The sequence below is a fragment of the Ambystoma mexicanum genome, chromosome 1p (assembly GCF_040938575.1).
Source record: "Ambystoma mexicanum isolate Mex_15411 chromosome 1p, UKY_AmexF1_1, whole genome shotgun sequence".
Taxonomy (NCBI): domain Eukaryota; kingdom Metazoa; phylum Chordata; class Amphibia; order Caudata; family Ambystomatidae; genus Ambystoma; species Ambystoma mexicanum.
In genome coordinates this window covers 634,960,691-634,987,356 of record NC_090921.1, presented here as the reverse complement: position 1 = coordinate 634,987,356, position 26,666 = coordinate 634,960,691, and the positions used below count along the sequence as shown (strand labels likewise).

The following is a 26,666-nucleotide window of genomic DNA, read 5'->3' as shown; positions in this document are numbered from 1 at the left end:
TCCATGGCTCTACCTATCCACTTCTCCTCAGAGACCTGAACATCCACCTGGATGCTACTAGGCCCTCTGTAGGGTTCTTTTGCAACCTCTGCGACTCTCTCTTTCTCTATTCTTCCCTCTGACCCGACTCACTATGCAGGGCACACCCTGGATGTTCTGATCTCCTCACACCCCCCCTCTCTAACCCTCTCACCACTCCTCTCTCTTGGAGTGACCACTTTCTCCTTTCCACCCACCTCTCTCTCTCTGCCCCGCAGGCCAAGCCGACCCCAGCACTGCCACCTAGCTTCTCGGTCATCCAGCCCATAAAGCGTGTGTCAGTTGAGGCTTTTTCTGCTACCTTCTCTCCTCCTACTACACCTTTGGCTAAATCACACTCTGACAAAACCCTCTCTAATCTCCGTCTTTCTATCTCTAACACTCTGGACGTCCTTGCCCCTGTCATGAGGATCCGCTTGAAGCCCACAACCAAGTGCAACTCTTGGTATGATTCCAACCTTTCCACCATTAAACACAAGTGTAGGGTGGCTTAGAGGAAGTGGAGGGCATCAGGTGCACCCTCTGACAAACTGGCCTGCCGCCTGCTCCAAAGGCAGTACAGACACTCTGTCCTTTCTAAAAAGAGGGCCTACATCCAAGCACGCATCTCTGTGGCATCTAACAACTCAGCCAAACTTTTCAAAATCTGCAAGGAGCTGGCCAAGCCTGCTGCAGTCTCTAACTCTCCTGTTCCCTCCCAGGCCCTCTGCACGGCCCTGACTTCTCCTTTCCCCTCTAAATTCTCAGGACATTCTGTCCAATCTCTCTTCTGCTACCTCCTTTTCCTCATCTACCACCCCTTGTCCATCTGTGGCTGCTCTTCCTCCTTCTCCTCCTCCACCTTTCTCCTCCTTTCCCCTGTTCACCCATGACACGGTTTCTAGACAAGTCTGATCTAAGAAAGTCTTGTCAAAGCAGGTTCTCCCCTGCTCATCCAGAACCATCAAGGACCACATCGGCACCCTTGCTCCAGCCTTGGCTGATTTCTGCAATCAGTCCTTTGCCACTGGAACCTTCCCCGCTCCCTTAAGCACTCTCTTGTGCACCCCCCTCTTAAAGAAGCCCTCTGCTGATCCTTCCTCTCCTGCTAACTATCGCCCGATCTCCATCACTCGTTTCCTGGGAAAACTCTTTGAAAAGCTGGCCATTTCCCAGCTTAATCTGCATAATGAATCTGTTGGTTGTCTCCACGACCACCAGTCTGGCTTCAAAGCTGCCAGAAGCACAGAAACTGCTCTCCTGAACACTCGTGAAGACTTGCTCTCTAATCTTGACTCTAATCTTCCTTCTGTCCTCATTCTCCTTGATATATCCTCTGCTTTTGATATGGTCAACCATGCCATCCTGCTCAATTGCCTCCATGACAACCTTGGTATCACTAGTCAGGTGCTGGCCTGGTTCACTTCCTTTCTCATAGACCGACCCCCACAGTTCCAACTGGGGTCTTTCTCTCTACTGTGGTATTCCCCAGGGGTCTAACCTTCCTGGATTTTAAACCACTACCTGGCACCTCTTGCCCACCACATAGCTACATTCTGCTTTAACATTCAGTGTTAAGCAGATGACACCCATCTCCCTTCAGACTCCCTTCTGCCACCTCTACTGCTTCTCTCATACCAGACTGTCTGGCCGCAATTCAGGAATGCTGTGCTGCCAACGATTTCTGCCTTAATGCCAGTAAGACTGAGCTTCTACTCATCGGGACACCCTCTTCCTCCTTTCCTCTCTCTCTCTCTCTCTCTCAGGCTGTCCACCCTTGGCCCTCTTCCTACTCCTTCCTGTGAAGCTAAGAACCTTGGTGTCATCTTCGACTCCACCATCCCCTTCTCTCTTCACATCTCCGACGTCTCTAAGAAATCACACTATCAGCTGCACCTCTTCGGAGGTAGTCAGCTTTTCTCTTCCCCGAGAAGCTCACTGTCTCTAGAGCCCTGGTCCTCTATAGGCTGGACTACTGCAACAGCCTCTTTCTAAATCTGCCTGTCTCCACTCTTCGACCTTTACAACTTATCCAGAACAGGACTGCGAGACTTATACTTGGCCTCAAGCCCAGGCATCATATCTCTCCAGCTATGAAATCTCTTCACTGGCTCTCTGTGGCTGCAAGGATCAAGTTCAAGACCTGTTGCATCATCCACAAGGCTTTCTGGGACCTGGGAGTACACTACCTCCAACTTTCACTTCCTGAACATCTTCCTTCTCGAGCTCTCCGCTCAACCACCTCCAACTCTCTGAGGGTCAGTCGCTTCTCCAAGCAGAAAGTGGGGGGCAGATCTCTTTCTTTGGCTGGGGTCTCCCTCTGAAACAGCCTCCCTGCCTCTCTCAAACTTGAGCAGAACCACCTCCAGTTCCGGAAGCAACTCAAGACCTTCCTCTCCATTGCTGATGTCCCTGACTGCTCCACGCACTGATCACCTGGCCTCCCACTAAACTCAGAATCAGGCTCCTGCATGTCCATTTGCCCTTGCACTGCCTCTGGGCTTCCCCCGCACTTAAGGGCCTATATCTGTAACCCTACAGTCCCTTCTCTCTCTGCACGTATGAGCCACCCATTGGCTACACTTATTGAATGCCTGCACTTCTCCCCTCCCCCTGGCATTTATTGGGCTACCAGCATTCCCTCCCACCCCCCGCCCGGCACTTCCCCCTCTCTCTTCCCTGCACTTGCGCGATGTGAATGAAACAAGGCCTAGTATGATCGTTGTTTTGACCTCCTTCTGTTTTCCCCTCCTTGTCTTGTTGTGCCTAGAAACACTTGTGTACAGGCGCGTTATAAATGACATATCATATCACAGAACGTTGCTGAAACAGATTCAAGGCATGTGGAAAACACTAGTTACCTTTATAGAAAGTGATTGGGACGGATAAAGGTATCCAAGAAGGCTCATTAACTTTACAAAATAAATTCTCCCAATATTACATGCTGAGAGGTGTGTACATTTATTCTTTGAGTAACGGGATAGTTCTTTCTAAAAAAGGGTTTGCATATTTTCTGTGGTCGCTATAGTATTAGTTAAGATTGCCCCTCTTGTTGTAGATATCCATGTGATTTAGGCCATCTAACAGCAAAGGCTCGATTGGCCATAAAGACAGGACAGGGTGATGCCTCAGTCAGTTCTTAGGAGAAATATATACTTGTGACAAGGGCATCAATCTTACAGCATTAAAAACGCACCTTTTTGACAAAGGGGTAGACTAGTCATCTTAAAATGAGCACGACTACGAGCATCCTACTCTGATGGCCTGGACCCCCTTCTCCCCTTGATTTATTTGTGTCCTCGTTTGCCCTGTTTCTTTGTGCGCTCTGAGGCCTATGGGCGTGCAGCCAGGGGTGGACTGGCAACCAAAAGAGGCCCTGGAAATAATGTTCAAAGTGGCCCCATATTGCACATTTTCAGCAAGACCAACCCTTTCCTTATGGGATATTTTGGAAATAGCACACAAAGAAAAGGCCTAGGGTGCAGAGGCCTACCGGGAAATTTCCAGAGTTCCCTTTTGGCCAGTCCACCCCTGCGTGCATCGCTATATAAAAAATAAAGTGCTGAGATCACCACTTCCCACCTCAAGCAGAAGCCATTTTACAGGCTACTAGACCATTTATAGTCTTCTTAATCGGGGCTGTGCTTTGCCCACCACCACTAAGTACATTTGCATAGTATCAATCTGCACAAACGTTTAAAGACTGATAGGGCTGGTCAAATCTAAACCAGACCACCTCTGATTATCTATAACATTGAAAATATACCGGACTGCTCTATAAAGTGCCAAGACCTCCTCCTCGCTCTGCTTTAAAGCACCCACTCTGAGAACTGCATACATTTAACGTCCAGAGTCAGTGCAAGAACTTCTGCTGCCATAGTCAACGCTCCAAGTTGGCCAACCTTCCACTGCACCTCACTGCTTTCTACACCCCAGAAACACCACCTCTCTTGTACAGCTATCATGAGTACTTTCACGCCAATGACATCCATCTGTGACATTACAGTAGCTAACCATGTATGTCCATGTGTATTTCATTAATTGCGTGAACATGATTCTTGCAGGAACTCCTACAAAATGAACATATCAGTGATTGATGCAATCCTACATCAGGTGGCGTAGAGTGCAAGGAAAGGCGTGTTAAAGTAACCTGTGGAATACGTGGTACACAGACCATGGACAAGACATTGGCCCTAGGAGACTAGATAGACACAGGGTCCATTATGGGGAAGAGTTAGGTACTGGGTCATCAGTAAGGGGCGGCAATGTGACAGTAAGATGTGGAGTCTCCTTCTCGGCTTGGGGGGAGGGGTGAAGATTTAAAGGAGTGGATGGAAGTAGACTTTTTGATATGAAGTTAGGGTGTTTCAATGGAGAGGAGCAAAGAGGGAGAAGGAGAAAATTTGGAGGCTGCACAGGATGGTGTAAAAGCAGAGTGATCAGGGACCGGAGGTTCCCTTCCGGAGAGTAGCAGGAGATGTTGTCAACCAGGTAGGAAGGTGTAAGTCCATGCCGTATTTAATGACAAGCAGTAGGAATTCAAATAGGGGGTATTTTCTAAGAGAAAGCCAACTGGCAATAAGGCAGTGTTGGGCAGTGAGGGAAGAGCAAAGAAGATGTAGAGGAGGAGGGTAGTGAAGTTGACTATTTTGTTAAGCGGAGCAAAGGTGGAGATGCAGAGGCATAGAAGAAAATCAGAACCATGTTTAAGGACAGTTTCTGTAGTAGATTGGCTGGGGGATCCAGACACAGAGGTCATTGGTGTCTATGAAGGAAGAAGTCATGTTAAATAGAGTCATTCAATGATTTTAGAGTAGTGAAGAGGGAGACATCTAGGTGGCTAGCAGGGTTATTGGATTCAGCAGAAGGCTGCTCTAGGACAGTGCCTACCGTGAATCAGGTAGGAAAGATCAAAAGGGAAAGAGAGAAGTTAAAGAGGAAACAGAGGTAGGAGCATGTGAGAGAAGTTAGCTCTTTGACAATCTGGGAGCGAACCGCTCAACAGGGGCGCAGAAGTAACTGTACAATTAAAATCACAATCTTTCCGAAAAGTGCCTCCTAAATCATTGCAGTGGGTAGAGATTTCGAATGTTATAGGCACAAATGGCAGCAAATGCCTGGGAATTGCTGCCTATCCCTTGATCTATCATGTCACCTACTCCTCATGTAACTGTCAACCAACCATCTCCAAAGGTAGGGATTGAATATCAGCTTTTAGGTTTCGATCAACATTTCGCAACTCACAGGCCAAGAGTTCTCAAGTTGCTTCATCACGTCATGTGTGAGATGGCCAGTCAGGTTTAGCTTTTCAGCGCACAACACTTTGCATTATGGTGCTTGTAGTTTTCCTTTTCTCAATATAAACGTTGGATGACAAGATACCACAATGCAGTGAGACGTGAGCTAAAGAGCCTTGACTGTTTGACCTAATGAAGCAAACAAGGAGAAGGTCACATGAGTCACTGACACATTGGTTAACAGGAAACTAGACATGTGTGGATCTCTACTAATACTACTGGGAACTCACCATGATGATGATGACAGATTCAATGGACCAGATCCAGTAGACATTTTTCGTGGATGTGGTAGCAAAGGGGACACACGATCTCTGGCTTCAAACCTTTGCTTAAAGCAATCTAAATTAACAAAGAGAAAAATCAATTATGGAAACATGGTTCACAGCAATTTTGTGGTAACTTATTCTCAAAGGTATGGCTTTACATAGGAACATTGTTTATTTAATTACTCTCCCACAGTATATTTACATACATTACAGTATATTTACATACATTTGAGGACTTTGGCGGGTGACTGTCAGACAGAAGAAATCTTGGTACAGAGAAAATGTTATTAGGCTAACACATACTTTTAGTTGCAAGCTATCAATATCAGACAGATCCCTTCCAAAAGCAGTTAGCTTTCAAATACACCATAGGACCTGTGGACACCGTCAAGTGGATAGCTCAAATGTGCTTACCTAGTACAAGGGGTAAGCCTGCCCTTAGCAGGGTCAAACCCCTACCAAAGCCATTCATCCTATAAAAGTCAATAAACTGAGCACCACTTAATTGATCAATAATGACAGATTTAATACTAATACTTAGCAGCAGGACTAATCCAGTATGACATGCTAACAAATCTGGCACTCTCACATATCAACTGTGTTAAGTTAGGTAAAGAGTTTTTTAGTACAGAGCCAATCACCCATGCAGGGGACTAGCAGCACTGAGGCCTGTTTAGAGAGTTTGTGGAATAACTGGGCGCTCCCTCACACTTCTGCGATCAGTCATTCAAATAATAGTTATTTTCCTTGTTGGTTTTAACTAGAGGTGCTTTAATAAGGTGAATAACTATGTGGAGGTTACAGCATTTATTTTGCATTGCATTCATGTGCAATCTTATTCAGCCATTGCATACAGATGTAGTGATTAACAACCAACAATAACCTCCTTGCGCACGTGCATCTTGTTTCACCAAACTAGGACTTCCTCTTGGCTAGTTACACAATATCTGGCTATTTACCAAGATAATTCATTACATGTGCTTGTGATATCCTTTGTTTGGTTACAGTTTCATTATAACATACAGTAATTCATTATATTTAATGCTGAAACATTTAGATCACAGTACAATTCGTAAGCGTTAGTCCGTGAGGACGTGAGACGGAAAGAAAATGGTAAAGCATGAGACAAAATCATGGTTTCATTAAAGGTTGTGGTTTGGATTGAGTAATTCCTATAACACGCCACTGTGCTTGGTTGCATTACTTGTTTCACAGTTTAGTGGGCTGCTTTGTGCTTCACATGTGTGGCTACCCTCATGGATAGTGAGTAAGAGAGGGATATGCCAGCTGCTGGCTTGTGTTTCAGCAGTTTGTGGGGGACACTAACTTGTCAGTGTGTTGGTTGATGGTGTGATTCAATGTGATGGCTAACACTAGATGCCCATGGGTGGTGGTTGTGGTGGGTGGTTTAATTGTCAGACCAACTGTAATTGTTGTGATTTCTGTGAGTGCTGGTTCTGGTGACTATCTAACATGCATGGAGTGAGGGTAGATAAGGTTCGGTATTTACCTTGATGCGATATGGTTCATCATGTAAATGAACATTCAGGTACTAGAGTTTTGCGTTGGGCCACTCGACGCAGTGTGGGATAGAAAGGAGAATATTTCCTGTAAGAAATACAAGAGGCCAGTATGATTGATAATATTGGCGCCAAGCAGGTTGGTGTGCGGTTTAGTGCCCAATGGTATCCATAATTACCTATGTAGTCTTATGAGCAAAGTTCCTAGTTGCATTTAGGGAGTCCCCTGAGCGGCTATTTGTAATGTCTGCCTATTTTCTTCAACTTCTGGGTATTCGTATGCCCATGGAGTTAGGTAGGTCTTTGTTTCATATTATCTATAGGAATACAAGTGTCAGAGTTCAGAATCACTGCCTTAGGGCATGCGCTGCACTAACCAATCCCTAGTCAATGGACCTGGATTGGAATTACAGAGCAAGCATTCTGTGAATAATAGAAGGGGCATGATTTTACCTTAATCAGTGCTGTGAGTACAGCATGTAACTTCTCCAAGAAGGCAGCAGCGTTCCGCGGCGTCATTCTGCAGCCGCCATCTCGGAAAAGTCTATTTATACAAGCTGGGTGTCATCCGTGATGTCTTCATGGCATTAGGACCTGGATGTAGGCTTCTAATGTGAATGCCTGGTTGGCTTCAATTCGTATTTGAAAACAAAAGAGGGTGTTAGGGGGTTCATTGTAAGGCTTGGTTGGCTAAGTGGATGCCTCTAGTCCAATTATGATCGTTACCCATCACTATGATTAAGTAGATGGTTTAGTTTTTTTACAGAGTTGTCTATTCTGCCCTCTACAGGGGAAGCCATTCCTTGGTTTGCGAGAGAATAGAAAAAAGACAGCAGGAGGCCAGAAAGGGCCAAAGGGGGTGGGGGGGAGAGTACATACACAGGAAAGATTCTCACAGGTAAAAAAGGAAATGATGGCTATGGATGGAGTCTGTGATAGTTTGAATGCCTGTAGAGTCTGTGTTGGATCAAAGAATAGCGCTGATCAGAAAAAGGCACACGCTTAATCCTCCTGCAAACGAGCGTATAACCGTATAATCTTTTATTAACTCTTCTCTCTCTTGATGTGTTTTTCCATCTAGTTTCAAACATGCTTCCCAAACACTCTCTGGATAATTCCCTCCATTTATCTTCCCATCTCTCTTCTCCTTTTTCTTCCCAAACTTCTTGAGTACGTCATCCACTGACATTTCTGACTTCCTCCATTTCCATTCTCTCTTTCCCCTTCACCGCTGGCTTTCATCCTATGCATTCGACCAAGACAGCTTTACTCCATGTAACCAACTCTCTCCTCACTGCCAAACGCTCTAAACACTCCTCGAAACTAATAATACTCGACGGTTCCACCACTTTTGGCATGGTTGACCACTCTGCACTTCCTTTCCAGGGTTTTCTCTGACTTTGTCCTTCTATGGTTTTTGACCTATCTCTCCCACCGCACCTTTTCAGTTTTATAGTCTGGTTCCTGTTCCCCTACCCTGCCACTGCAACTTGGTGTCCCCGAAGGCTCTGTCCTCAAACCCCCCCTTTTCTAACTTTATACTTCCCCCCCTCTTCGAGATTATCACTTAATTTGGGTTTTCATTTCCCTTTTTATGCCAACTACACTGAACTCGTCCTTTCCTCCTGAAACTTCCCTGATTCTCTGTACACTTTCCCCTTCTCATGTCTGCTTGCCATCTAACATTGGATGTATTCTCGTTTACTACATCTCAATCTTTCAAAGATCAAAGTCGTTTTCTTCCCTCCTTCTACCTCTTTCTCTAATCATCATGTTCCTGCTCCCTCATTCCCCCCTGTCTTGCTACCTTTCTCAGAATCTGGGTATACTCATTGATTCTAGCCTTTCTTTTTCTTATAATATTAATGCTTTTTTCTTGTTTCTTTTTTGCTCCTCTTCATGCCTCAGTCTTTCTGCACACCAGTGTTACCTTCTCCATTCAATTAATCATCCCTCCATTCACACTCTTCTTTCCCTTTCCTCTCGCTCCACTATCTTTTATTTATTTAATTCCTTTATGGACTATTTACAAAGTGCCTATACAGCAAATGGTGTTTCAAGGCGCCACAAGACAAAAAAGGGGGTGGGGGCAGGGAAGAAAAATCACAATAATGGTCCTATTAAGCCTTGTTTCTTTCTGATCGTGCAAGTTCAGTAACAAAAAGTGCAGGGGGGGGGGACCGGAGTGTGGAGGGGGGGATGTGCCAGTCAGAGAGGAATAGATAATGCTATGATGGGAAGTACAGGTAGGGAGGAGGCATACAAGCATGTCGCTTTAATTTCTTAAACGTTGTTTTCAAGTGTCTTCCTGACCCCTTCCTGGCTTATCGCTCATCTCTAATATCTTTCTGTTCCCCTCCTCGTTCTCTCTGTTCCCAATCCCTATTTTTCCTAAACCTCCCTGTTCCCCTTCATGATTTCAATCCTTTTCCATCCTTGCCCCTAAGTACAGGAACTCTCTGCCCCTTCTAATTTGCCATTGCATTTATTTTCCATACTAGATTTCTTCTTTTGTCATCTTGTTAATGCCTTTAGTACTTTATTACTCATCACGTTCATGCATTTTGCACCATTTATTGTCTTTGTTCAGTGGTTAGGTGTAAGTGCGTTATAAATTAATAAATAGAAATACAAACCAAATTGACAATTTCTTTTACTTTAGGGGAAGTAGTGAAATGAGTCAGCGAGTAGTTGTTTGATGGGCATAACCTTAAAGTGAATCACATTAGCCAGACAGAGCTACACAAATATATATCTACATGTATGTACATTTATATATTTGCAAAGACAGTGGTGAGCAAATGTATATACAGTTCAGGGAGAAAGGTAAGAGAAAGGTAAGAGCTCTAGAATTTGTAGATCACTGCGCTAGTCCACAGTGCTTAGTGTTGTGACCTGCAGCCGGTGAGTAGGAAAGACAGGGCTCATCCGTCTTGTTTGATGTTTAAATTGGGTATGGTGGTGGAACTGCACTCGAACCAAGCCCTGGAACCATAGGAATCTGGGCTCTTATGACAAATAAGAGCCGAGTCTTGTGTAGTGGTTAGATTGTAAGTGCTTTACTTAGCCACTTGTGCCTATTATTCCAGGTGAAATTATTAAACACCGAAGTCAGCACATGTTTCGACCCAACAGGGGTCTTTTTCAAGGTGTGTATTAATTGTCTGGAGTAGGAATAGTGAGCTCAGGAAGAAGGGCTCTGTTGAATAACCTTGTGGGCCACGGAGGCCACTGCGACTGGGTGAGTGGTCACAGTGATCTTTCGATGATGCAAATACAGCGCTGAGCAAATGTGCTAACTTTACAAAATCTGAATTTGCAATGTACAAAAGGGGCATTCCAATTCTCAATTACGTTTGCAAATTGCAATATCTATATTACAACGACACAAAAGGAAGGTGGATGGAACAGAATCTTCATCTTTCCTTGTAACACACAAGGTGATACATGAATGGTTAGTAAAAGCTCATATAATAGCAAAGCATTCATAATTACAGCCTGCACCAGGGACGTGGCAAATATTCTGCACGTGGACGTTTATCGGCAGACCATTTATTCATCGTCTCCCTGGTGTTACGTTTACACAGCAGCCACCACCCCTGTACTCCCTCCAACGCCGACAATCTGCTCTATAGCGTGGCACCTTTACATTTAATGGCACCCATTTCATTTTAAAACACAGGGTTCATAAGCTAAACACACTTATAACAGGACACATGCACACAGGCCTGCTCTCCCCTGCAGTAATGTATCCCTATGTTTGCTGCTGTAGGCAATGTGGCCCACATATGAGGCACCCTCGTTAATGGGGGAAAAGATTAAGAACTGACAATTGCAAGTACTCCCTTTTCATGTTACTGCATTATAACGGTGAGCTGATACCGTAGACTGCCATGTTTAAACCACTGTTTCTTGCTTGCGCGAGATGAGGCTTTGCATTTTACTATGCATGTCTCTGCAATTAAGGATTTTCCTCTAGTGCTGCCCAGCTCTCGCTCCTGACATGTTTCCTTTTTGGCATATTTAAGCGTGTTTTAGGGTCCCACTTTCTTAGGAAAAGGGCCGTTAGCAGAAGGAAGTCATATTTCAAGCGTTCTTGTCTGCCTCAGAGCATGTGGGAATCTTTAAGGAGTATATTCACCTTGACTAAATGTTTTACAATATGCTGTCTTCCTTGATAACACTAACAAGAAAGAGCGCAGCTGGTATCAAAGGCTTGTATAGTGAGGCTTTGTTCTCTGCCAGCAACATTGTTTCAGTTTGATTCCTTGCCTTGCTTGGATCACCCGGTTCACTGAAATGCGTTTGTTCCTTTGGATATAAAAGAACAGTGAACAGAGGGAGGGGTTCTCACTTGTGTTGTCATTGGTTTTGTTCTTGTTATTGCTTTTTATTAATAAATTGTTCATCATTCCTCAAGGGGCTGCAGCAGGTGAGTGCCTTGGCCCCTCCTGGGCCACCTAATTCGAATCCAGCTGTTTTTCAGTTGCCAGAGCCCCTTTGCAAGGCCTTCTTTTCTCCCCGCTTCCCTCCCGCTTGCACTTCCTGGTTCCCTCCTCATCCCGCCAGCTGAATGGCCTTCCCCACGTGTTGCTGCAGGGCCTAGCGACCCGCAGAGGCTCCCGCTCGCCCATTCCTCAAGGGGCTGCAGCAGGTGAGTGCCTTGGCCCCTCCTGGGCCACCTAATTCGAATCCAGCTGTTTTTTGGCTGCCAGAGCCCCTTTGCGAGGCCTTTTCTCCCTGCCTCCCTCCCACTTGCACTTCCTGGTTCCCTCCTCCTCCCGCCAGCTGATTGGCCTTCCCCATGTGTTGCTGCAGGGCCTAGCGACCCGCAGAGGCTCCCGATCGCCCATTCCTCAAGGGGCTGCAGCAGGTGAGTGCCTTGGCCCCTCCTGGGCCACCTAATTCAAATCCAGCCGTCTTTCGGCTGCCAGAGCCCCTTTGCGAGGCCTTCTTTTCTCCCCGCCTCCCTCCCGCTTGCACTTCCTGGTTCCCTCCTCCTCCCGCCAGCTGATTGGCCTTCCCCACGTGTTGCTGCAGGGCCTAGCGACCCGCAGAGGCTCCCGCTCGCCCATTCCTCAAGGGGCTGCAACAGGTGAGTGCCTTGCCCCCTCCTGGGCCACCTAATTCGAATCCAGACATTTTTCGATTGTCAGAGCCCCTTTGCGAGGCCTTCTTTTCTCCCCGCCTCCCTCCCGCTTGCACTTCCTGGTTCCCTCCTCCTCCCGCCAGCTGATTGGCCTTCCCCACGTGTTGCTGCAGGGCCTAGCGACCCGCAGAGGCTCTCGCTCGCCCATTTTTCAAGGGGCTGCAGCAGGTGAGTGCCTTGGCCCCTCCTGAGCCACCTAATTCGAATCAAGCCGTTTTTTTCGGCTGCCAGAGCCCCTTTGCGAGGCCTTCTTTTCTCCCCGCCTCCCTCCCGCTTGCACTTCCTGGTTCCCTCCTCCTCCCGCCAGCTGATTGGCCTTCCCCATGTGTTGCTGCAGGGCCTAGCGACCCGCAGAGGCTCCCGCTCGCCCATTCCTCAAGGGGCTGCAGCAGGTAAGTGCGTTGCCCCCTCCTGGGCCACCTAATTCGAATCCAGTCGTTTTTCGGCTGCAAGAGCCCCTTTGCGAGGCCTTCTTTTCTCCCAGCCTCCCTCCCGCTTGCACTTCCTGGTTCCCTCCTCCTCCCGCCAGCTGATTGGCCTTCCCCACGTGTTGCTGCAGGGCCTAGCGACCCACAGAGGCTCTCACTCGCCCATTCCTCAAGGGGCTGCAGTAGGTGAGTGCCTTGGCCCCTCCTGGGCCACCTAATTCGAATACAGCCGTTTTTGGCTACCGGAGTCCCTTTGCGAGGTCTTCTTTTCTCCCCCCCTCCCTCCCGCTTACACTTCCTGGTTCCCTCCTCCTCCCGCCAGCTGATTGGCCTTCCCTACGTGTTGCTGCAGGGCCTAGTGACCCGCAGAGGCTCCCGCTCGCCCATTCCTCAAGCTGCTGCAGCAGGTGAGTGCCTTCCCATCCTCCCGCCTCCCGACCTGCTCCCCGCTCTGATTGGGACTGTGGCCTTGCTGCCCAAGCCTTAACCGACCCTCCCAGGGCAGCCCTCTGCCCGGCAGCCCTGTGGCTAAGGGCCCCAAGGCGAAGGGCGTCTCCAACAGAGGCGGCTCCAGGAAGTGTCAGCAGGGGAAGCCAGCAGTCAACCAGCAACAACCAAGGACCGGTAAGGTAAGAGTGGCCTAGGTGGGGGATAGAGCAACAGCTCCACCCTGGAAGCCTAGCCCACTTATAGACAAGCATGCTACATTTGTTCCCATACTGCATTGTATGACATTCAGATTGCATTGATAGGCCTCTCTCCCACTATACAGGTCTCTGAAATTTAGCAGGGGTTTCTTCCCCATATTGCACTGTATGATATTCAGATTGCATTCATAGGCCTCTCTCCCACTATACGGGTCTCTCAAACCTGGCAGGGGTTCTGTTCCCAAATTGCATTGTATGACATTCAGATTGCACTGATAGTCCTCTCTCCCACTATACAGGTCTTTGAAATTTAACAGGGGTTTGGTCCCCATATTGCATTGTATGATATACAGACTGCATTGATAGGCCTCTCTCCCACTATATGGGTCTCTGAAATTTAGCAGGGGTTCGGTCCCCATATTGCATTGTATGATATTCAGATTGCATAGATAGGCCTCTCTCCCACTATACAGGTCTCTGAAATTTTGCAGGGGTTAGGTCCCCATATTGCATTATATGATATTCAAGTATACAAGTCTCCCAAACTCACCAGGGGCTCCATCCCCAAACTGTATCGTATGACACTCAGATTGCATCGATAGGCCTCTCTCCCAAACTTATCAGGGGTTCTGCCCCCAAACTACATAGTGTGATGTTCTGTTTGCACTGATAGGTCTCTCTCCCACTATACAGGTCCCTCAAACTTACCAGGGGCTCCATTCCCAAACTATATCATGTGACACTCAGATTGCATTGATAGGCCTCTCTCCCACTATACAGGTCTCCAAAATGTATCAGGGGTTCTACCCCAATTGTATTGTATGATATTTAGATTGCATTGGTGTGCCTCCCACCCACTATACAGGCCTGCTCCCAAACTGTACTGTACCATATTCAGATTGCACTGATAGGCCTCTCCCCCACTATATATGTCTCCCAAACTTGGAACGGGTTCTGTCCCCAAAATTGCATTGTATGATGTTCGGAATGCATTGATGGGCTTCTCTCCCACTGTACAGGTCTCCCGAATTTAGCAGGGGTTCTGTCCCCAAAATTGCATTGTGTGACATTCAGTTTGCATAGTTAGGACTCTCTCAGAGTACACAGGTCCCCCAAGTCCAACAGGGGTTCTGTCCCCAAGTTGTATTACATGATGTTTGGATTGCATTGAGGGACCTCCCTCCCACTGTACAGGCCTCCCAAAACTATTAGGGGTTCTATTCCAAAATTGCATTGTATGACAGTCAGATCGCTTTGATAAGTTGTATTGTATGATATTCAGATTGCATTGATAGGCCTCTCTCCCACTATACAGGTCTGCCAAAACTATCAGGTGTTCTATTCCAAAATTGTATTGTATGACATTCAGATTGCATTGATAGGCCTCGCTCCCACTACACACGCCTCCCAAATTTGGCAGGGGTTCTGTTCACAGATGGTATTGTGATATTCGGATTACATAGGGGGGCCTCTCTCCCACCGTGCAGGTCTCCCAATTTTAGCAGGGGCTCTGGTCCCGAACTGTATTGTGTAATATTCAGTTTACATTGATAGGCCTCTCTCCCACTATACAGGTCTCCCAAATATAGCAGGGGTTCTAGTGCCAAATTGCATCTTGTGCCATTCAGATTACAGCGATAGGCCTCTCTCCCACTATACAGGTCTACCAAATATAGCAGGGGTTCTAGTGCCAAATTGCATCTTGTGCCATTCAGATTACAGCGATAGGCCTCTCTCCCACTATACAGGTCTCCCAGGTCTCCCAAATTTAGCAGGGACTCCGCTCCTAAATTTTTGAATCATAAGGACTACAATACTCCTTAGGGTCCCCCCTACCATACGAGACTCTAGAACATAGTCAGAACTAGCCTCAAGCACAAACTTAGCTTAACCACCTTAACATACTCCCAGAGAGGGCTAGACCGTGATAGAATAGTTCCAGCCGCCCTTATCCTTTCAGAGAGACCTACACAGACAGCACTGGACTTTGACCTATACCCCGGACAACAGTACGCCCAGCACCAAAACCCCACCAGACAGCGCTCAGAGGACACACAAACCGCCCCACCGGAAGAACAGACGGCACAAAAGCTCCCAAGCCTACCAATACAAGAAGAAACACCAGCACTCCCATCATAAGGCACAGCAGCCAACCGCTCAACCGGCACCTCCGCACTGAGCACCAAAATGCCCCGGACCAGAAAAGGACGCAGAGAAAGGGCACAAGACAAGGCTGCACTGGAAACAGGCACACAAATCAAACCTACCACCGAAGCAACAACCTCATATAGAAGAAACACAACGCCAAAAACCAAAACGCCCAGAACAAAACCCCAAAGGGAAAACTCCCTATATCTCACACCATACCTTGCAACAACACAAGAACCAGGATACCACAAGGACACAAAAGCATCAAGACAGACAAAGAAAATCCAGAGACAACCAGAAAAAAGACGGGAACACTGAAGAAGGTGGCCAGAGTCCAACCCCATCACCCCATACATCAGAAGAACAGAAGGACACCCCCAACACCCGCACCATACCGGACATAACGAGATGAAGATCTTATAACCAACAACCCAAACATGAACCTAACTGACCAATTCAACGAAGAAGAAGCCTTCATGGACCTTCACCAAACCAGCACAAACAAAGAAGCAACACAACTGAACAGCCAAGCTTTCTATCTAGCAGACTGCCTCAATGAAGATGCAGCCTCCGCTGAACCTCATACGCCCTCCTGCAATGAAGATATAACCTTCGCAGATCCTCATCCACCTCCAATCAACGCCAACAATGATGCACCACAACCAAACAACCACAAACCAAAACAAGGTACAACCAACAAGCAAAATCACACCAATAATATCCACTGCAACCTCATCAATGCAAGATCAATGTCGAAACATGCCACTGAGATATACGATCTGCTCTGCGACGGATGGATCATCATCCTATTTGTAACAGAAACCTGGCTAGACGACAATTACAAGATCACCCTCAACAACTGTTTACCTGAATACTTCAAATGCGTCCAATCAAACAGAAAAACTAAAAGAGGGGGAGGGCTGGCAATCATTCACAAAGAACACCTGGATATCAAACTGGAAAACCCACTAATCATCGATAAATGTGAATCCCTAATCATACGTCTAGCAGTAACATCCAAAACAAACTTGAAATTCGTACTAATATATTTGACCACCAACCTACGATGCAACCTTCGAAGACTCCTTCACAGAAGCAATCACCGTCCTAGCCATCAAACACAATCACCTGATAGTCCTAGGAGATTTCAACATCTGGTTTGAAGGAGAAAGCACAACCATACAAAAATCGCTAACCAACCAACTAGCAGCAAAGAACCTACAACAACTAGTCAAAGGAGCAACCCACTCGGCAGGGCATACACTTGACGCAATCTTCACCAACAAACTACTCCTCACCACAGCACCCCCAATTCAAATACCCTGGAGCGACCACCTCATCATCCCCTTTGTAATCGAAATGACCAGACCAACAAACAATCAACCGGACAAAACAACGAAAACCATGAGAAGAAATTGGAGAACCATCAATAACTCCAACCTGCATGAACTCCTGGAGCTAAACAAACCACACCCAAAATTCATGGAAGAAGATGACCTGGACAAAAAGGTAATCCTGCTGCATTCGTGGATTATAACTACTATAGACAACATTGCCAAAGAAAAACCCTTCACTTGTTCTAATAAACGGTCTATGGCAAAATGGTTCACCGCACTACTGTGCACCATGAAAAGAAAAAACCGAAGACTAGAACTTGATTGGAGAAAACAAAACGACGCGGCGAACAAACTGAAATTCCTGAAACACAACCGGGCTTACAAAAAGGAAATACAAAAAGCGAAGAGGAAACACTACGACAACCGAATCTTCGTAGCACCAAACACCCAAAAAGAGCTCTTCAAAATCATAAACGAAATCAAAAACCCTCCAGGATGTAACAACACACCAACTCCGTCCGTGAAACTCTGCAACGACCTTGCGGACTACTTCAGAAACAAAATCACTAACATCCAACAAACCATTCAAAGCAGACCGTCTGATCTGACCACAACTCCAACCTACACCCGGGAGGAGCACCCAAACAAACTACGAAGCTTTCCAGAAATATCAGTGGAGACATTCGTCAAACTGGTGAATGAAAGCAACAACTCAGGGTCCCCCAATGACCCATGCCCACCAGACATTTACAAATCAATTCTTAAACAAGGAACACCCATGGAATATCACAGGAACGTCCTCAACCATTCCATCGCAACTGGGAAAGTGCCACAAACCATCAAAACTGCGTACATCAGGCCACTACTCAAAGATACAGTGGGAAACGTAGAGGACCTCTCCAACTACAGACCTATATCCAACATCCCGTATACAGCCAAGCTGCTCGAACCGTACATATACAAAATGACCCAAGAGTTTATAGAAGAGCACGGCCTACTAGACCAGGCACAAGTTGGCTTCAGACCACTGAGAGGAACAGAATCAGCTCTACTCTCAATATGGGATGATCTAAAAACCAACGCAGACTCGGACAACAGCACTGCCTTCATACTCCTAGACCTTTTGGCAGCATTTGACACAGTCGACCACGACACCCTCATTACGAGATTAGAAGCACTTGGAATAACAGACACCGCCCTACTATGGATCAAATCTTTCCTAACAAAAAGAACGGAAACTGTATGGATGAAACCCTTCAAATCCAGCCCGAGAGATTCCACCTGTGGAGTACCACAAGGATCATCCTTCTCCCCGCTACTATTCAACATCATCCTGTATCTACTTATCAGAGTCATCAAAAGTCACGCCCACACCTGCTACAACTACGCTGACGATACACAAATAATCTTCAAAATACAAGACAACCCGGAAAGAAACTCAACGCTAGAAAACTGCCTCCACGATGTATTCTTCTGGATGAACTCCAATTCCCTCAAAATCAACCCAGGCAAAACTGAAATAACGATTGTCACAAAAAATGGATGAGAATACCAATTCATCCCTTGGCCAAGGGAACTCGGGACTACCCCAGCACCCTCGGCGATTGTAAAAAACCTGGCGGTTCTGATGGACAATAATCTCACGCTAGAGCCACAAGAAAATGATCTCCTCAAGAAATGCTTCTTCCTCCTGCGAGCGGCAAAGAGAATCTTACCGTTCTTATCGTTCGCCAACAAAACGACCACCATCATCGCCCTCGTCATGTCCAAAGTAGACTAAGCCAATAGCCTTTACCTAGGCATGCCTGAACGGCTCCTAAAAAACTACAACGCATACAAAACGCGGCAGCCAGACTACTTCTGAAACTACCCTGAAGAGAACACACTGCACCAGTGCTGAAAACACTACATTGGCTACCAATAAAACAACGAATACAATTCAAAACAATGTGCATTATGCACAGAGCAGTTCCCAACGAAGGCGCTGAGTTTCTAAGAGTCAAACTACGCCTACATCAACCAACAAGAATGCTCAGATCAAGCATGGACATCCGCCTGGAACCGAAGTCCTACAACAAAATAAAACTTGGAGGATCCTCCTTCTCTCACCAAGCCCCGAAAACCTGGAACGACCTTCCAAAGTACATACGTAACACAAGAAACCACCTATTATTCAGGAAATGACTCAAAACCTGGCTCTTCACGTCATAACTAGAAAGACTGGTCACAGGGGCACCGACATACCAAAAAACATCAACGAACGTAGAGCGACCACGATATGCACCGATCAATCAATGGGAAAAGCGGAGGTAAATATCTCACGGCATACTAAAGGACCAAACGGGAGACAGTCGCAATACGACCAAAGACAGTAAACATAGCAAACTAAGACAGAAAGACTAGAACAAATCATCAAGAGGACCAGGACCGAACTATGACCTTCCCCAACAGCCCTTAGAACAAACATAGAGAGGGAAAGGAAGCACTGCATCACGGGCCCAATTCTATGGGTGAGAAACAGAATGTTCCATTACTACACACAGTCCACCAATAGAAAGCAGGAAGCACAATGCCCCACCACACAAACTACAACTAAACAGTCTCAAGGATGTTCACCCCACGGAAATCTAAGAATCAGTCACGACAGAAGGATACGAATGTCTGAATACACACGCTGACCAAGACGAATCCACTAGGACAACACTTCAACATGACCGCAACCCTGAACCACTCAAAGCCTTAACCGACCAGGGTCACACTAGATCACCTAAGAATAGATATCACCCACCCAGTACCACACCTGAAGATTAGGTTCAGACGCACCCACCAATCCAAACTATACTCAATAGGATAAAGTTGGATCAGCGCAACACCACCAAATCAAGTCGGCCACCAGGAACCAGCAACATCCGAACCCACAGGTATACAACTCTAACTGAATCATAAGTACCTGAACCTGGATACAGACCCCACTAACCCAACCCTCAATCTTCTGCATACTTAAACCCACACAAAACCACACAGCCATCTCTCTCCCAGCATTCCGCATGCACTTTACCACACTGCATCAACACATAAACTTCACCCACAGCACTCGAGGCCTTCATCCGATCCGATACTAGCACCAAAGCCCAGCACTCTGTGTATACCGAGCTGAAGCTGCCAACAGAACACCACATCTCCCACTCTCCTTCTCCCCTCCTCCCGACTAACCCTACCCCACCCTTCCTGTTTACAGATCCGCCAGAGCGCCTGGGGACCAATTCCTTTGGTGACGGTGCGCTATACATGTACCGATAACATAACATAACATCAATCCACCGAAATAGTGAGTGGTCTTTTTCCCACCACAGGTTTTGTGCCTTAGGTATCGGATTCTGTCTGCTTTGTGGCCAGGTCCGAGGGCTGCCGGATGCACTTCCCGGAGATCCCAAAGGGTCCAGGAGAGATTATTTTGTCGCAGGGGAGAGTTGGCCAAAGTGCCGGGAGACTCAAGGAGGGTGGGCAGAGCAGATGGGGAAGAAAGAGCCGATTGAAAATCATGGGTTGGTGAACACAGGTAATTGTGTCAATCTACTGTTATGTCTTGTAATTTGTTGTCTGAAATGGGTTGGGTTAAATGTTTGTCACTGAAACTGAAATCTGAAATCAGCAGTCTGAAGCCTCAAATCTGTTCTGATTATCCAAGGATAAAAGAGGGAAAGCACACTGACTATAGAACTGTTTATCTTAATAAAGAAAAGTAATAGCGGCTGGCCATCGCAGTTTAAGAACAGTGCATCCATGCTCTCGACTGATTTAAAAGAACATGAATCCACTGTGCCGGTCAGAGTAGTATAGTATTGATTAGGGAGAATGAGTTCTGTATGAATGTGAAGAAAATGTTTTGGATGAGACCCCCATGATTGTCTTGTCTTAACCCGTCCCTTGTTACTTGAAACCCTAAATGTGCAACTCAGTTGTGACCCAGCTTTATATTTCACGCTCTCTTCTATCCTGGTACAGGAGCTATAGTAGACATTGTTTTTACTGATTATGACCGTTACCTACCCAAGTCTCTGAAACAAGTTGAAACACTGCACTGCATGGTGGGTAGTGTAATGGTATAAGCTGTGAACAAGAAATCATCTAAATCTGACCAACACCTGCAGGTGTTTCTGAAATGTTTGTGACGGGGGAGAAACAGAGACTGGGTGTTGATACCTGAGCTTCTGAATAGACATGGCAGAGCAGTCAGCTAATGAGCCATACACACGCCGCCAGCCACGGGACCCATGGCGTCCCGATGCAGACAGATTTAGGAACAGACCAGGAGAGCGGAGAACCCTGGGAGAATGGGTTCAAGGCAGTCCAGACAATTGCCACTTCCTCCTAAGGGAAGTCCGGCACACTTCATGTTTACTCACTACTCACCAAAAGCATGTAAGTATCTGGATAAATGGCAGGAATATACATAGAATAAATCACCTCAGGAAGGTACATTTGACTTAGACAGGATAACAAACTTACATTTGGTGTTAGAGAAGAAAGGCGCACTAGTCCACCAATGCCAAAGTTAATTAGACTGGCATACCGAAGCTAAGAGAAAGACTGAATCCAAGACCGAGTACTCTAACCTGCAGTCACTGACACATACAGCTGTGTACAAACGATAATATCCTGTTATTCAAGGGGAGCCCCCATTAAAGGAAATTCCAGAGATATTTTGGACACTTACAATCCTGCTATACTAAATGTTAAACCCAAACAACAACCGGTTAGTCCAGATTTTACCCAACCACCGGTTTATCATCAGTCCACTCTAATAAATCATATGGTCGGTCCGTTCATTCCTTAAATACGAGCTCCGATTTCTAAACTCTTTTCGCCTTCCTCAGCCACATTTGAAAGGTTCACCAATACAATGCTTAATACTAGCACTGGTGCATTCTTGCTCAAGCAACTTCCTGGAGGAGGCGATACTTTAGTTGCTTTAGATGCCTGATAGAGCGCTTCTGATTTGTTAACTTTATTCTGAGATTCCCAAAGATACGAGAATATTCTGTGAAGTTCCAGGAGGAACTTCAGGTCATCATAGACTGTTATCATCCTACTTGTTTTGAATTGAATCAGTTGTTTGCCAGCAGTGCTGCCCACAGATACATGTACCTTACTTAAAGTGTGAAAGTGTGTGCTAATTGGCCAGCTGAAGAACATGCTACTGCTAGGTGTTAGAATGTATTTCTCCACTCTGGCCTGGTGGACAGATGTGTAGGAGGCCAACCTAGGTAGTGAACAGGGAAAACTCTGGGAGCTGTAGCCAAACCAATCAAGATAGTATGGGGAGTGGTCAAGACTAAGTCTCAGGAAGGGTGAGCTTGGTAAAGGGTCCACAATGAGTTCACACGCAAGTAATCAAGGATGATTAGACTTAGACAGATAGTTATAAAAATACAATATTTATTTATGGCCAAGGGACATGCTATGAAAATGAATATGTATAGGTAATACGATCACACAACACCAATAATAAAATAAATATATACAGCCCCAGTAGCCAGTGCAATACAATCACAATCCCCCACCCCACAATACTGAAAGAGAATGCAGTGGCTATTATTTGCAAACTGAAGTTGGTCAGTCCACAGGATGGTTCCAGGAACACCTCCAAGGACTTCAGACGGCAGGGCACCAAGCAGACATCAGGAATAGTTGGGTCCACCCCTCCAAGGCTCGAAGCTCCACCGAAGGACTTCCAAAGATCACCAGCCATACAGGGCTCCACCAGGACTGCAGCAAAAGTTGGTCGCCAGGCCTTCTTAGGACGGGTCCACGGGTCTTCCGAATCCTTCACAGCTGGGCAGGATGCTTGGCTCTTCGCAGGATCTCTGGGGAATGGCTGCAGGACTCCTCTTCTTATCTAGAAACACCCCAGCAGTGGTCCAATCTGGGCCACTGATGGTGAAACTCATGAATATTCTCCAGACATACCAAAACCAGTTAGTGGGTTGGGACAACACAGTCCCAACCCACTTCATGGGAACGCACAACATGACCCTGCACTATCCTGCGTAAGGAGAACATCCCTTTGAGTGTAGTCTAGGGCCATACAAAGGAAACCCCATTGTGCTGCATTGTAAGATGCATTGTGAAATGATAATAAGTTACCCAAAAAATAGGTAACATGTAAAAAGAAAAGGGAAACATAGTTTTCCAGTGCTGACAGTCTGAAGGACTGGTCAATTTCCCCATAACAATGAGAAAAAGTGCAGTGGAGTGAAGCTTAAGACTTCACTTCACTCGAGAGAAAGTCAAGACAGGGTACAAAAATAAAAGGAACAAGTTAGGACATCCATAGAAATGGAGGGAACGTCTTAAAAAAGAGAAAACTTTACTAACACTGGGGATTTGAAAATGTTTAATGACAAACTGGTGCAAACTATTATTGAAATGTGTCCTCGAAAGATTAATTGGTCTAAGATAAACGCATGCTAGCAAGCCAAGGGAGAAAATCCTACGGAATATATTGATCATTTGAAACGATGCTTTGAACAACATTCTGGGATTGTTGATGCAGCCCTTATATCGCCTCAAGCTGTGGTGGTTCCCTAACATATCTGAAGGAATGAAAGCAATATTATTAGGATGGGAAAGAAAGGGTTTAGTTGAGGTTTTATTACCTGCACAGCATTTTCATGAGAAAGTTGAAAGATAAAAAGCAACCACTGAATTCAAACCCATGGCATTGCAAATACAGAGTGTAGAACCTCCTCAGGGAAGGTAAGGGTTTCGCCCCATGCCAGGTGGGCGAGGGCAGGGGTTGGTGGGGGGAGACAATAACCCGAGTCATTTGAGCCAGGGCAAACTACTGAGAAGTATTATACGAATACATACAGTGATCAGCGTAACTGCTATCAAGAGTTCAGACACTGGAAAACTGATTGCTCATATCGGCTTCATTATGACGGTCGAGGCGGGCAGCCAACCGTGCCGAACAGAATGATCAGCTCCTTGCCTCCACCACCACCACTTCTGACCGATGGTTAGGATTGCTAAAGGGGCCTCTGAGCTTGCTGCACCACTTACATTGATTGATCCTACTGCCCTGTATGTTGACTGTGCTGATGGTGGTCAAAAGATTTCATGTTTGGTTGACACCGGAGCATCACGCTCCACACTGAAAGCTTCTGAGTTTCCACAAATGATGCATTTTGAAGATGTAAATGCTGTACGTATAGAGGCTGCTCCAACACCTCATCCTGCGTCCACACCACTGATGGTCACAATAGGTCCAATTTCTGACCAATATGTATTCTTGTTGAGTCCCTGTTCACCTGTGAACCTTTTTGGATTAGATTTATTGTGTACATTAAGTAAGCAATTAAGCTCTATTTACTATTCCCCTGATATTCCTGCTCGCAGAGAGCACAAGGTGTGGGCAATATTACAAGAAATAACCCATTTGAACCCTGGGGACCAGGCTGAGACTTCCTGTTCGCAGCAGGAACTGCTGGATCGAGTTGCAGTCAAATTATGGTCAACTCATGCAAATGACACTGCTAAATGGTTAATGCAGAGCCAGTCAAAATTACTTTGAATCCTGCCAAGCCCCTGCCATGTGTACCTCAGTGTCCTATTTCCAGCCAGCCTGAGGAAGGTATTCACCCTCTAATAGAATCTCTTCTCCAACAAGATATTATTGTACTGCCTCCCAACCCCTGTAATACTCCTATTTTGCCTACTTAGAAGCTAGGTATATTGTTTTCTTCAGGATTTGCATGCAGTTAATACCACTGTGTTACCGGCTTTCCCAGTTCTCCCCAATCAGGCTACCATTTTGTCATATATTCCATACTCAGCCAAGTACTTCACTGTTGTAGATTTGAGTTCAGCATGCTTTCACAACCATACATCCGGACAGTCAATACCTGTTTACATTGACCCATAAATCAACACAATATGTGTTCACAATTCTTTCACACAGTGTCCAGGAGGGCCGACGCTGGTGCAGTATTTAATGGATCTGTTCTTAGCATTCCCCTCCTTGGAAGCTTGTGAGGAAGACTCACTTATTCTGTTAAAAGTGCTTGCTGTAAAGGGTCACAAGGCATCTAAAGACAGATTGCAGTAGTGAATGCCCCATGTGTGGTACCTGGGACATGGGATTTCTGCAGGGAAGAGACATGTGTCCCAGGATGGGATTGCAGCAATCCAGAAAGTCCCTAAACCCCAGACAAAGAAGCAAATGAGGGGTTCCTCTGGATGGTAAGTTTCTCTAGGCTGTGGTTCCTGGGATATGTATCCATAGTTAAGCCCCTTTCACAACCCCACACATGATTCATCCCCAGAGGACTGAGAAGCAGTATAAGGATAAGAGGAAATTACAGTGATAACAAAAGGGGAACAGAAAACTGTGACAAATGGAAATGAATGTGTAAGGAAGTGCCATCTGGCAAGGATGTAGAAGCGCTTTTCTTTCTTTTTTATTAATAAAATGATGCACGTAATTCTATTTCTGAAAGGGTGATCTGCTAATTTGATGCCCCTTTTATAAGCTCCATGGAAAGACAATAGTGTATACCTAACCCCTGCTGAATCAGTATGCTGATCTGCAGCGCCAGCTCTGCAGTGGCAAAGAGTAGGTCCAGAGGTCACAAGTTCTTTTTTAACAGCTGTTATAAGAGCCAGGACACTTCAGCATAGAGGCTGCATTTAAAGTCTGCACCACCCTTCCAAAACCATGGACTCATGACGAATTACTATTCTGGTGGCAGTGTAATCTTTAAACATAAAGCCATAAGTGAGTTTAGGGTGTTGTGGATAGTAATTCACATAACTATAAGATGCCACATGAGATGTATATCATACATGCGTTAGCACTTTTAGCCCATGCCAGCTGTGGAAGGTTTATATTAATTCTGGCCAGGCATCCTGGTCCTGTCAGCCTGCAGGGTAAGAGACTGAATGGCTATGCTGCTCCTCTGATCCTTTGAGAGGCCAGGTAACACATTTCTCCAGCAGGACAACGTCCTAGCAGGAGCTGTCTGAGGAAACAGGTATCAAAGGGCACACCCATCCCAAAAGGACTAGCCTCACATCAGGGTGCTGCATATCAAAAGGACCTTCGATGCTATGTACAATGGAAGGGGGCAGAGTTAGTGTAAAGGGTGCAGAGGGACCTCAGCATAGTTGGACGAACATTCCACCATCTTGTTTTTATCTATACCTGTTCTTTGCTTCCTGTCTCCTCCATTTCCTTTAGCTCAGAGCACTTTGGGTATGATTTCAGAAGGCAAATACCCCTTTTCGTAAGGGCAGGCATGGGACCCCTTAAAACAGGCTTGCATTTGTCCAAACACTTCTTCATTGATTCGTTTTTGGGCAAATACTTAAGAAAGAATCCATGTGGACCTCTTTTGGGAGAGTTGACCTCTCTGAAGCCCTCATCCATGGAGGTGAAAAAGGAGCAATCCAAGGCAGATGCAAGCGCTGCTCCCTACCCACTGCCAGGGCACATGGAGAGTGACCCTTGCTGAGGGCCAAGACCTGCCACTCTGCACCAAACTACCTTAGTCTGGGAGAGCAGAACCTAAATGGACTCATCCTGTCGTAAAACACACAGAGTGGGTCTCACAGCATTGAAAGGAACAGATCAGACTAAGCTCCCTGTTCTGCTGCATCCACCTGGTCAAACCACATTTGAACTGTGTTTACCACACTCAAGCCAGAGGGGCTCGAATTCAAACTACTGCTTAATTACATCCCTCGAACGGACTTGCAGCTGCATCGTGCTTAGCGGAGCATGTCACCTGTTCAGCTCGAACAACTCGCTCGCCAGTGTGAGCAAAATTGAACTGCTGCCTGTTTGAACCCTGCA

The 26,666-nt window shown here is 46.2% G+C and overlaps 1 protein-coding gene across 2 annotated transcripts in view; it reads right to left on the bottom strand.

Moving 5' to 3' along the window:
- LOC138577796 (FYN-binding protein 1-like) overlaps positions 1-26,666 on the bottom strand; it is a 565,956-nt gene that overhangs the window by 224,210 nt on the left and 315,080 nt on the right. For both annotated transcript variants that reach the window (XM_069649655.1, XM_069649656.1), the window contains one exon: positions 5,546-5,654. In XM_069649655.1, the coding sequence (XP_069505756.1) occupies positions 5,546-5,654 (109 nt within the window). The remainder of the gene's footprint in view (positions 1-5,545; positions 5,655-26,666) is intronic.